The following is a 13870-nucleotide window of genomic DNA, read 5'->3' as shown; positions in this document are numbered from 1 at the left end:
ATAACAGTTGGTAGCACGAGTTGTTCCGAGACCAGAAGGGTCAGTGGTTCAATTCTACCATTTAGCTGCCCTTGAGCAAGGCACTCCACCCAAAATTGAACCATAAAAACTTTTTGCACTTTATTTATCACTATTTCTGCCAACCAATAACATGCGGCCTTGGCGCAGTCGGTGGCAAGAGTTGATCTGGGGTCAACGGTTAAATTCTCCCATCTAGGCGCCCTTGAGCAAGGCACTCGACCCAAAATTTAACCATAAATTGCATGATTGCACATTTTTTGGTTGCAATTTTTAAATATTCCTGCCAACCAATGGCATGCGGCCTTGGTACAGTCTGTAACACACGTTTTTCCGGGGGTCAACGGTTCAATTCTCCCATCTAGGCCCCCTTGAGCAAGGCACTTGACCCCAAAACATCCATTAACACAATACACTTCCCCAACATCAACCCACAACAACAAAGTAAACCAAAATATACTTTACCACTCCCTCTCCGCCGTCTTGGGATCAAATCTGATATCAGCATTGACATTAAACAGCGTGTCATCCTCCGTCAACGGTGGCCAAGACCTCTTATACAAAGGATGCTCATACAGGGCGACCAATCTCCATCCACGGGACGGCGTCTCCTCGTCTGGGTCCACATCCTGGACCGGTTTTTGCCTCTCATTTAATGGCGGGACGTTGAAAAACCGAGATGGGGATCTCTCCAAGGACCGTGATGAGGCATTACTAAAGTCCTGCAGGATTCGGAGGGTGTGTTTATTGGGCCAACCTTGGCGGGGCCAATCGGGGGGGTCCTGACTGGGTGAGTTCGGGCAAGAGCATCCACCATTAGTGCCTGTCCCGGTGCCCACACCACCTCCTCCTCGCCGTTCTAATTTGGGTAGCAGGTCGATCATAATATGCATGGAACAAGCTACCAGGAACACCATAAGAATAAGAACCCGGAATTTCCGTAGTAATATCATCTTCAATGTCTCCCGTTTAAGCAAATATGAATATTTACTGCAGATGATAATCAGACAGATGCATAAACTGACTACATCGCCGATGATGTTAATCAAACCGGACGCCAGTCGAATGAAATAAACATTAAAAAACAAAGATCCATCTTCATTTACTGTCTTAAGTAGAGGATTCAGTGTTTAAGCGTTTTTTTAAACGTTTTTATATGGTTCCTTAATGTTTTTTGTTTGTTTCTACCGTCAACGAGCGTCCATGTGGGTCTCATCGGGGGGGTTCAAACTGACGCTCGACTCCCCTCGAGCCGCATTGTCGATACTCAGTAAACATAGATCGTCTTTTTCCTTTTTTCTACACCTTTTTCTAAAGGAAAAGTGTCCGTAAGTGGTGCAAAAAGCTGCAAATCCAAGCCGAAAACTCTCCGTTTGTGCAGGTAAGAAGTGGCCAACCCCCCTCGGAGGAGGGAAAAAAAATAAAGAAAAAAAAATACCACAAATACGCGCACCTTGTCCGAATCGCGAAAATCAAGCACGCACTGACGTCTTTACGTCAAATGAGCATCGGGAAAGGATGGGTGTGTTCATAAATACGGCAGGGTGAAGTCGAAACGAGATCCAGCCTTTCTCCCTGCGTCACTAAGCGCAGATTGGACAAAAAAAGCCAGAGAGAAACTGATAAATGCTTCTCTGTGTTCCCTGCAATTCCAAGTTGAGCCACAGGAGGGTGTCGTTTTCCCTGTTCGATATTTTGCTTGGTTTAAAAGCAAAGAATATATTTTTTTTTCTTCTTTTTCTTCTTCCTTTCTATGTGAAATTCATCTGGTGGAATGAATCCTCGTCCTCGGAGACACCAAGTGAGTCCATCAATGAAACATTAGGAAGGGCTATTAGAAGGCTCATCAGTCACCACAGCGACTCACATCTTGCTCTTTTTTTTCCTTCAAAAGATGGAAGACATTTCAGCGCTGGAGTCCTAAAAAATACCTGAAAGGATGGAAAAAAATGGAAGGGTAGAAATAATTATGATGCATTATGTCCATGGCAATAAAAGAGACATAAAAGGGCTGAATTGAAAGTGTTTTGTTTATCCATTCATTCATTTTTTTTTGCATTAATCCTCCCACTAACATAACTGAATTGAATAATTAGGATTGTTATGCAGAACAGATGGCAAATGCATGGCTCTCAAGCCTCATGTGGCTCTTTTTTTCTCATCGTATTTTGGCTCTTGGGCTCATTTCACATTTGTCTTATTTCTATATTTTTCTTAATAATTTAGTTTAGGGTCCATTAAAATAAATAAATAAATTGTATCTTTTTAAATAATTATGGGTAAAGTTCATTAAAATAAAAAATAAATTGTATTTTTTTTAATAATTTTGCTCAGGGTGCATTAAAATTAAAAATAAATCCATTTTTTTCTAAAAAAAATAATTTGGCAGACACAACACGGTGAATGAGTGGTTACCATGCCTGCCTCACAGCTCTGGGTCCTGGGTTCGAATCCAGATTGGTCCACCTGTGTAAAATTTGCATGTTCTCCTAAGTGGGTTTTCTCTGGGTACTCCAGTTTCTTCCCACATTCCCCAAAACATACATGGCAGGATAATTGGACACTCTAAATTGCCCTTAGCCATGATTGGTTGTTTTTTCCTTGTGCCCTGTGATTGGCTATCCACTAATTAAGTTTGTTGTTCCCCACTTCTGGCCCAAAGTCAGCTGGGATAAGCTCCAGCACCCCCTGCAACCCCGGAATGAGGATAAAGCAGTCCAGAAAATGAATGAATACAAAAAATAATAATAATAATTCAAGTTTTTGTTAAATTAAAGTAGTTTAAGTGACTTTGACTCGACATTTAGCATGTAACAGTTCCTATGTGATGACGTCTTATTTACAATTTACGAGCAAAACGAGTGTCACGAGGTCGTTCATTGTTTTTGGACACAGACGGACAACTGTTCCAATTCCTACGAAGAGATGCAATTCTTACTTTGGGTGAGGACAAGCTGACACTTTGTACAATTCAACTGCTCAGCATTAGAATTGTGAATGGAAGCATTGATTAAAAATGAAGCTCAATTTTCATTACCATTGGCAATGGGATTTCCGTCCAAAAAACTGGACATATTTGGCTTTAAAACAGCGCCACAATGGATTTTAATTTAAAATAAGCAAGGGGTGTGCAGACTTTAAACTTACCAAAAACTAAAGGATGTAAGGGCCAACTTGAATTTTTTTTTAATGAATCTTGTGTAATTCTTCCAATTAAGGGCAACAGGTGTCCAATCCATGTCTACGGGGAGATCTGACAGCGATAGAAAAATATAAAAAAGATATTAATTGCAAAATATAATTCATTTTTCCAAATTTTGCACAAAACATTTCATAATAAAACACATTGTAGAATAAATAACCATTTTTTTAGTTTTCTGTGTAAAATTTCTACTAAAAAAAGTGCAAAAAACACAAAAAAAAACATTTTAAACGCAATTTTTCCCATTCAAAATTTTGCATTATGGAACACTAACTCCGCCATTGTCACTTTTACCCGAAAGACTTCAATAGTTACATACTATATATTTTGAATATTTCCACCCAATTTAGGGCTAGTTTAATCCAGAATTGAATGATTTTAATTATTTTCAAACAGAAGAAAAAGCTATACACTGACAACATACCACTGTAGTGTAGTATTTTCTCAACTGTAGTACAATACATCCCAAAAATACTTAACAAAACAGCCATAACGTACTGACCACTAAAAAAAAACAGCATTTAAAAACAAATTTTGTCCCCTGGCTATTGTTTTCTTGACCAAAACGGATACAATACAGTACAAGAGTGACAGAGCAAACAGCGTACGGCGATTATGCGGGTGTGACAACAGTATTAAAGGCGACCAGGCTTTACAGCGACAAGATCAGGAGGAGGTGGAGGGCATCGGAACAGATAGCTGACTGCAGTAGCGCTTGTAAATTCACAAGATTTATCTGCCACTGTTCCATAGCGGATGCTTCGGGGAAACCAGATTCACAACTTCACACTCATGCCAAATTCTTCTTTACTTTTCTTGTAAAATCCAGAAAAGGCAATGTAATAACTTACTTGATAAACTCTTACCAAATTATCACTTGTCGAAATGAAGCTCCTCCCTCTTCTGTTTGTTGGAAGCAAGATCCTACAACATTAGATAAAATAAGATTAGATTAGATTAGATTATTCATCCGGTATTTGGGAAATTTCACTGTCACAGTAGCAAGAGGGTGAGAATACAGACACAGAAAAAGACATTTTAGACATAAATAAATAGGGAATAAGTACATAAATATGCGTGTTGTACTGTACTGAATGATTAAAAGGTGACTGTGGTTCAAGGGTGAGAATACAGACACAGAAAAAGACATTTTAGACATAAAAAATAGGGAATAAGTACATAAAAATGCGTGTTGTACTGTACTGAATGGTTAAAAGGTGACTGTGGTTCAAGGGTGAGAATAGACACAGAAAAAGACATTTTAGACATAAATAAATAGGGAATAAGTACATAAATATGCATGTTGTACTGTACTGAATGATTAAAAGGTGACTGTGGTTCAAGGGTGAGAATACAGACACAGAAAAAGACATTTTAGACATCAATAAGTAGTTAAATGAATAAGCAAATAAATAAATAAGTGTCACTAGCAATTACCGTATTTACACAACTATAAGGCGCACTTAAAAGTCTTAAATTTCCTCCAAAATAGACAGTGCGGCTTATAATCCAGTGCGCCTTATATATGGAAAACATGTCATTCATTGAGGGTGCGCCTTATAGTCGTCAAAATACGGTAATTCATCCTTCCGTTCGTTATACAGTATTTTTATGTGCCCTAACTTGTCTTATATGAGAGAAATATGTAACATTCACATCATGAATCATCACTTTATCATAATACTTTTTATAATTAGGGTTAAGGTGGCGCTAGAGCTTGATTTTGAGCAAAAAGCTGGTTGTCTAGGACTGGTCACCAGCTATTTAAAGCATTTTTTTTCTTAAGTGCTCCACAATGACGACTGCATCTTTACGGACTTTGGCGTAATAAAGATGGTAGCCAATTGCTTGTGAATGTCCTTCCATCATCTTCATCATTAAAGCCGCCATACTGAGAGCAGACCGAATTAATTCATGGGCCGTATTTCCAAGAATAGCTTCCACAGCGTCCAATCTTCTGCTAAATGATACGAACCAGTGCATTCTGTTCTTCCTGGGAATTTCCCCGACGACAAAAACAAGCGGGTTATGAGACATTTATATGAAATGACACCTGTGTGTCACCTACCAATGGTATCTAATGGAAACAGCGTGACGATATGCAACAGGAAATGATGCTTTTTGATTGAAAAACACAACGGGAAAAGCCACAGGAGGGGGGAACGTGTAGTATTCTCGTGGTGTAAAATGTTTTTTTGGCACGGAAATAAACTGCGGGTGTATTGGAAACAAGCTGGGTTGGAAGAAATGTGGAAAAAATATATAAAAATGGAGGGTGATTCATTTTTAGGAAGTTGGAATGACATTTTTAGAGCAGTTGTGTCAAAACAACAGCGTCCAATCGAGGTTGTTTTGCCTGTCGCGGGTAATTAAGTTCACTCATCATTAATAAAGAATAATGGCATCTGTTTCAATTAACCAAAATAGCTGCAGATCATATAAATAGCAACACAGCGTTTTAGAGGGATGCTGTTTTTGTAGAAAATGGATGCTTCTTATAATTGTATTATGATAGAAGTTGGATATAATAAAGTAATTGAATAACCCGCCAATTATTTTTCCAAAATTAGTCGCCCTTGACATGTTAGTTTACCGTATTTTATCAAATAAATTCTACACATTTAAGCCATACGCTTCAAATTGCCTTAAAATCGTAGATTTTTGCAATTTCTCTCGTATAAGCCCTCTAATTTACAATTTTTCATATATATTGTTTTAATAGGGAGTACAAATGTTTTATTTTGAAGGGAAACCTGAAGAAAATTAATAGCATCTAATATTTTTAAAATACTGTATCAATCAAATTTCCTTCAAAATTCAATAACTTCAATATCTAAGTACTGTTTAATATCTAAGTACTGTTTAATATCCAAGTACCGTTTAATATCCAAGTACCGTTTAATATCCAAGTACCGTTTAATATCCAAGTACCGATTAACATCTAAGTACTGATTAATATTTAAGTACTGTTTAATATCTAAGTACTGTTTAATATCCAAGTACTGTTTAATATCCAAGTACCGTTTAATATCTAAGTATCGATTAACATCTAAGTACTGTTTAATATCTAAGTACTGTTTAATATCCAAGTACTGATTCATATTTAAGTACTGTTTAATATCTAAGTACTGTTTAATATCTAAGTAGTTTAATATCTAAGTACTGATTAATATTTAAGTACTGTTTAATATCTAAACCAGCGCTCAAAATTATATTCATGAGAGTTTATCCGTTTAACTTTTCTCTTTTTCTAAATAAATAACCAAATCGGGCCGCATCGTCTTGCATTATGGCATTTCGTCTTTGTCACCTAATTTATGCGCATATAAGCCGTACCCATCAATACAGTGTTACCTCTACCTACTTTACTTGTAGTACTATTTTGGACAAAACTGATGACCGACACGGCAAAAGTTCCTGAATTTCACAAAGAGCTTTTTCCAAGGCGAGAAATACAATCTCTCATTTATCTCAGTGTGCTCTCATTAAGTGTGCTGGGCGTTAAAGACGTTCCCCCCAAGCTTTAATAGCCGCAATTAGCAAGAGAGCGCCTCGGTACGCTGGCACAATGCGGACCTCCGGCGAGGCTGTCAGAGGGAATTGCGTTGAGTGCGAAGAAGAAGAAGACGGAGGCGGCCTTTCTTATGGCTTCTTGGCTAATAAGTGCCAGGCTCAATTTCACTGGCTGTCAGGATGAGCACCACTAAGGAGGGGGGGGGGGGGGGTCCTGGAGACCAGAAGGAAGGACCAACTGAAGGGATGTTTTTAGAAAGGATGTTTAGATCTAACTTTTGACCCTAGAACGTTCAAGTTTGAATACAATTAGCCTACCGGAATACTGTGATCGGACGTTTGGTCGCCGGTCAAATGGAGAGTTTACTGTTGAAACCAGCTCTCAAAATTATATTGATGAGAGAGAGTATAATATCTAAGAGAGAGAGAGTTTAATATCTAAATACTGTTTAATATCTAAGTACTGTTTAACATCTAAGTACTGTTTAATATCTAAGTACTGTTTAATATCCAAGCACTGTTTAATATCCAAGCACTGTTTCATATCCAGGTACTGGTTCATAACCAAGTACTGTTTAATATCCAAGTACTGTTTAATATCCAAGTACTGTTTAATATCTAAGTACTGTTTAATATCCAAGTACTGTTTAATATCTAAGTATTGTTTAATATCCAAGTACTGTTTAATATCTAAGTACTGTTTAATAACTAAGTACTGTCTAATATCGAAGTACTGTCTAATATCCAAGTACTGTCTAATATCTATGTACTGTCTAATATCTAAGTACTGTCTAATATCTAAGTACTGTCTAATATCCAAGTACTGTCTAATATCTATGTACTGTCTAATATCTAAGTACTGTCTAATATCTAAGTACTTTTTAATATCTAAGTACTGTTTAATATCCAAGTACTGTTTAATATCTAAGTACTGTTTAATAACTAAGTACTGTTTAATAACTAAGTACTGTTTAATATCTAAGTACTGTCTAATATCCAAGTACTGTCTAATATCGAAGTACTGTCTAATATCTATGTACTGTCTAATATCTATGTACTGTCTAATATCTAAGTACTGTCTAATATCTAAGTACTGTCTAATATCCAAGTACTGTCTAATATCTATGTACTGTCTAATATCTAAGTACTGTCTAATATCTAAGTACTTTTTAAGATCTAAGTACTGTTTAATATCTAAGTACATTTGACCAGCGACCAAAAGGGACCAAAAGACCAGCCACCAAACGTCCGTTCACAGAAAAGTTGGCTTCAGTTTTTCAAAGTTCAACCCAGAACAACCATTGAAGAACAGTTTGGAACGATGGTGATTGTTCCGCGAATAAAAAAATGCTCAGAAGAGGGGTCGGTCAGTAGATGGAAGCGGAGTGAGAGACTCCCAGTAATCTTCCAAGGGACACTCTTATTATCTGGCCCTAGCGTCTCAGAGCAGTGAGTTTGATCCCCTTGGGTGAGTTGCCATCTGACAAAGCAGATGAAAGACAAGCATGCATCCGAGCATTCAGGTGGATAGACAGCGAGGGCCAGGCAGGCAGACAGGTAGCCTTTGTATAGGCACCCCCTAAATCCCAAGGCGGCTTCAGATATTGCCGCTTCACTGAACAGCATAATGACAGTCTCTTCTTTTTTGCGTCACTTGGCTGTTGGGAAAATCCACTCGGGCTTCTTCTTTCAAAAGGAACTTTATTTTCAAAGAACCACGGCGCCCAGGGATGCTACTCTAGAGTTTTGCCGAGAGGAGAGAGGATTCTGGGATGCCAAAGATGTTGGCGAAGTGCTAGAAGAATTCGTTAACATGTTTTTTGGGCATATAAGCTGTATTCGTCGCTAAAAAAATGAGGATGGAGTCGAGGGTAAGGCTTATATGCGCATAAATGAGATTAAACGCCATAATTCAAGACTCAATAGGCCGATACGGTCATTTATTTAAGAAGAGAGAAGGAAAATAAGGACATTTATGTTGACGTCTATGAATAAAATTCAAGAAAACGGCATAAAACATGAAAAAATGTACTCACATTATTGGTTGTCTTCTTGGTTGTACTGATCATGTGACTTCAACTTCAAATTCGTCAATGTGCGATGATTATTCACAAGATTTTCCCTTCAAAGTAAAACATCTGTACAATTAAAACCATTAAGAAGTGAAAATTATAAATCAGGGGCGTCTTATATGAAAAAAAAAGTCAAATTCAACGGTTTTAAGGCATTTTTAAAGGGTAAGGCTTATACGCAGATGCGACTTATATGCGAGATAATACAGTAAATTGCTTGTACAGGTACACAGTAACATTCTACGCTTTAATTTAAATGTTAAAGCGCCTAAAAGCTGAATTCAGAGCAACAGGAATCCATTTTGAATACGATTCCTGTCACATTTGTCCAAGTGACAAACAACAAACCGACAAACAAAGTCTATCTACTCATCCTGATCATTCAAGAAGAAATAAAATCATCTGGCGTGATGACGCTATGTTTTATTTGCGCTGATTGGAAACTAATTAAGGACGTAATGGATGGGCAGACGATCATCTACAGCTAATTAGACGAGTGTTTACATTGCAAAGATTGACGTTTTTACAGCACGCCATCCTCAGGCTGCAAAAGTTTGCTTTGGCGCCTGTAAATGTGAATAATTGGCTCAGAGTTAATCATCTTAACGATGCTAAAAACGGCAGCCATGTTTAGGTTTTTGTCAATATCGGAATTATATATACTTCAATATGGAAACTGTGGATGGTACTTTTTGATTCAGGCTGAAATTTGAATAATAAGACACTGCGAAAAAAGCTATTGTGTTTTATAATACTATAGTCAGCCCATGTTTTTGGTTCCAACTTTAAATACATTATTCACTTAATATGTCACATCAGCAGATTCTGCCAAAAAGATAACTTTGGTTTCATAAAGACATTTAACCCGCCACCAATTCCCCCTTTTTCAAACCACCTCCAACCCCTCTCATTTAAGGGGAGGGGCCGAAAAAAGACAAGAAAGCAATTATTTCTCTACCTCTTGTTCTCATTTTCAGGTACTCCCTCTCGATCCTAGAGAAATGGAAAAAGCAAGACCCTGCAGAGCACTTTAAGAAAGGCTTTTCCATGCTATTTTTTTTTTTAACCCTGAAATCAGGTCGTAGATGTCAGCCCGAAAACAAGTTAACTTTAGGCATCTAAACGGGAATGAGGTACGAAAAGCCAATCAGATTTGACCTTGAAATGTATCCTGTGATTCGTTAAAGGACGACTTCTTCAACTTGAAATAGTTTCTTTGGTCTAATCGTCTTATCACTGATTCTAATTCTCTTCAAATCTGATTTTTAGGACAGACTGTTCACACTACAACTTATTCCGTATCGGATCTGGATCCATGACAATGAAGGGTAACGCAACCATCAAAATCCATCTGAGCTGTTCGGACTGAAAAGATTCTGGTCCAGATTGGACATGAAACTAGTTAGTACAAGGTTTCAATCTGCTTTGTGAGTGTTCAGACTACAAAAATAGTGATCCACTTTCAATCCGGATTGCCTGAAAACTGAAACATCCTCAACTACAGTGGAATAAAAAATGTATGCAGTCGCCTTATCCCTGATTCCAATCCTCTTCAAATCCGAATTTTAGGACAGACTGTTCACACTGCAACTTATTCCGTATCAGATCTGGATCCGTGGCAATGAAAGATAACAAAATGTTACCGAAAATCTAAATCCATCTTAACTGTTTGGACTGAAAAGCTTTTGGTCCAGATCGGACATGAAACTAGTTAGTACATGGTTTCAATCCTCTTTGTGAGTGTTCACACTACAAAAACAGTGATCCACTTTTAATCCAGATCGTCTAAAAATTAAATTTTAGCTTAAAATTGAATTTTAACTGGAAAAAAGGACTCATACAAGCAGAACAAATACTACAATAGGGAATAAACTCAATTCAAACCATTCCAAAAAACCTGTCACAACGCTTCCAGGTTTGATCTTTGAACACCGCACCTGAGCCAACGGTGTAGTAAACCTCACCGATTTAAATCATATCCCTCATGTCTTAAATTATGTTCAAAGCCTCACCAGGTCCCTTTTTTGCATGCCGTTTGTGTTTTTTCCGCCTTTGTGTGTTCAACGACTCTGACAAAAGAGAATGAAAAGAGGCGAACGCTTGATGCCATGGCAAAGAATTTCAATTCCGTAGGCGCCCTGCCACAAAACTGTGCAATACAAAGCATTTATCGGGGTGTTATTAGGGGAATACAGATACAAGATAAGACGCATGTAACGTGATCGGCTTGTTGAATTTGCCGTTCTATTCCCCGAGCCCATCTTCAATGAAAATAATATTGTCTTTTTTTAGCATCTGGCTCATCTCAAGCTCATCACTGTCTGCCAACAGTCTCCGGCACCCTCTGGCCCCTCCCCCTACCCTCAGTGCTCTCTTATTGATACACTCATTTCATGAAGATTTCACGCTTGACGAATCCCAAATGGCTCCGGGTCTCCGGACAAAGAGATCCATTTTTTTTTATATACTTCCAAGTTGTGGGTCTGGAAAATGGTCTGACTATCTTGAAGACAATTATTGAGGACGACAGTGTCAGGTGGGGGTCATTCGTCGATGTTAAAGATGGATCAAGACCCCCCCCCGTCGGACTGTTAACAAATAATAGCTGTCATTCAATATTACTTTGACCTATTTTCTATAAAAAATTGTTAGCTGGGAGACTGGTTTTATGTCTTTACATCCCGATAACACTCTGGTAAGAGGACAATTTGAAAAATTAAGACTGTAAATAAGACATGAACAAGGACTGACTACTGTAGTTACAAAGAAGGACTTACCAAAGTTAGTGAGTCACGGTGCTCGGACGTTTGGTCGCCGGTCTTTTGGTGACAGAGAGTTTACTGTTGAAACCAGCTCTCAAAATTATATCCATGAGAGAGTTTAATATCTAAGAGAGAGAGTTTAATATCTAAGAGAGAGTTTAATATCTAAGGTAGTTTAATATCCAAGTACTGTTTAATATCCAAGTCCTGTTTAATATCCAAGTCCTGTTTAATATCCAAGTACTGTTTAATATCTAAGTACTGTTTAATATCCAAGGACTGTTTAACATCCAAGGGCTGTTTAATATCTAAGTTCTGTTTAATATCCAAGTACTGTTTAATATCCAAGTACTGTTTAATATCCAAGGACTGTTTAACATCCAAGTACTGTTTAATATCTAAGTACTGTTTAATATTCAAGTACTGTTTAATATCCAAGTACTGTTTAATATCCAAGTACTGTTTAATATCTAAGTACTGTTTAATATCTAAGTACTGTTTAATATCCAAGTACTGTTTAATATCCAAGTGCTGTTTAATACCCAAGTACTGTTTAATATCTAAGTACTGTTGAAAACATGTCAATATAATTAACTAAAAATCCTGAAGCCTCCTGGTTGCACTGTCATTGTTGATTTTTTGGCCTTCAAATTTTGCTGCAACATTTGGACTTTATCAAAGCTTTCTGAAGGCAGCACTCCAGAAAATATCATATTTCTTCCCATCAGGTAATGGGATGCTTGTTGTTTCAGTATGGAACACCAAAAGGCATCAGCACTATTTTTATTTTCTATTTTTTTTTTTTTCAACTCATGGAAGAGATGAGCGCCTGCGTGGAGGCGATGGTCAGTGGTTGAAAACATATCTCGTTACACTGAGAAACGTCGATAGCTGGAGAAGATGAGCTTTCTAATTGATTTTGCGGCACCGCTGGGAAGGGGGGGGCAGGGGGGCTTTTTGGTTGGGATGATCGGCCCAAAAAGTCAGGCAATTGCAAATGTTTAGTCGGAATCGATTGGTTTTATGTAGAAAGGTGGGAAAAGTGCTATCATGTTAAAAAATGGCAGAGATGCCGATAACCTTGAAAGTGTGGGGAAGGGTGATTGTAACCGTGGTAACAAGGAGGCTTCAAATGGGATGGAATAAGACAAATAAAATAATGTTCATCATAAAAAATGTGTTTCTTAAATTCTTTCAAAAATGCTAAACCGTTCAATCTAAAAAGTCTCGAAATTTAGGCTCCAACATTTTGAAATAAGCAGTTGCATCTAATTAAAATTCACTAATTAATAATTCATTAACAAAATACTGCACACGAATTGTCGATATGCCCCTAATTATGAATAGTATTGAATTTTTTCCAGACACCCACAAATACTTGTCATAAATGCCAATATATACATTTTGGCATATTTTATACATTTTTAATCATTTAAATTGTGTACGTTTTTATAGCAACTTTTGTACAGGATTTTTTAAGTACGTTTTTTATGGAAAACCGATGTTTTTTTTAACCCATTTTGGCTCAAATCTGGATTGTTTTGGTCACAGTTAGTATACAAAAACGTAATTGTGGACTACAAATATTGTCATGCTAAAAGCATCTTTATATTATATAAATATAGCGAGTCAGCAAATACCCAATACCCACTAAGTCAAGCTGTCAGCGTCATACAGCGCCATCTACAGCATCTTGAATTTTCTGCATGCTTATTGGCTACTTGGTCCACTTCAGAGAAAAACTTTACTTTTAAATGCGCCTTATGTGAGTAAATATATGCCAGTTAGCATTTTATCGCTTAATAAGCAGAATTGCAATCAATAATAATGGAAGCAATTGGCCGAGGTTGCCAGGTATGACATCTTTACACAGCAATTACAACATTCAAAATGAATTAATCCAGATTTCGATGCATAATCGGGACTCAAAAACCATCGAGGCTTTAAGAAGGTTTAAAAAGACAAAAGTAAAACATTATGGGATGAAAGAAGCGAGGTGAACCAAACATTTACACTCACTTGAAGGGGGCGGAGCCGTCTTTAATGGCTGTGTCACAGCCTATTAACCGCATTCATCTTTGCCTCCGCCCTATAGCCGCATTAAACAAAGACAGATGAGTGGAGCTCAAAGTATTTCCACACGTTGGACAAGGTGGAGGACACGCATGTCTTTTTCAGCAAACTCAGCGCAAAAAAGAATCATCTGGCAGACGCTAATATAGTGTGGCAAACACGCGAGGCAAAACATTGGTTGCGAAAAACGAAGTGACAAGAGGCAGCGTCACGCAAAGAAAGTCATGTCA

The 13870-nt window shown here is 37.6% G+C and overlaps 1 protein-coding gene across 1 annotated transcript in view; it reads right to left on the bottom strand.

Moving 5' to 3' along the window:
* fam20cb (FAM20C golgi associated secretory pathway kinase b) overlaps positions 1-3272 on the bottom strand; it is a 44923-nt gene extending 41651 nt beyond the window's left edge. The window contains exons 1-2 of the mRNA XM_077738298.1: positions 3166-3272; positions 484-1949 (exon numbers count right to left, since the gene is read on the bottom strand). Of these exons, the coding sequence (XP_077594424.1) occupies positions 484-971 (488 nt within the window). The 5' untranslated portion in view covers positions 972-1949; positions 3166-3272. The remainder of the gene's footprint in view (positions 1-483; positions 1950-3165) is intronic.
* Positions 3273-13870: the final 10598 nt, after the last annotated feature.

The sequence above is a fragment of the Stigmatopora nigra genome, chromosome 18, assembly GCF_051989575.1.
Source record: "Stigmatopora nigra isolate UIUO_SnigA chromosome 18, RoL_Snig_1.1, whole genome shotgun sequence".
NCBI lineage: Eukaryota > Metazoa > Chordata > Actinopteri > Syngnathiformes > Syngnathidae > Stigmatopora > Stigmatopora nigra.
This window is presented reverse-complemented; position numbering and strand designations above follow the sequence as displayed.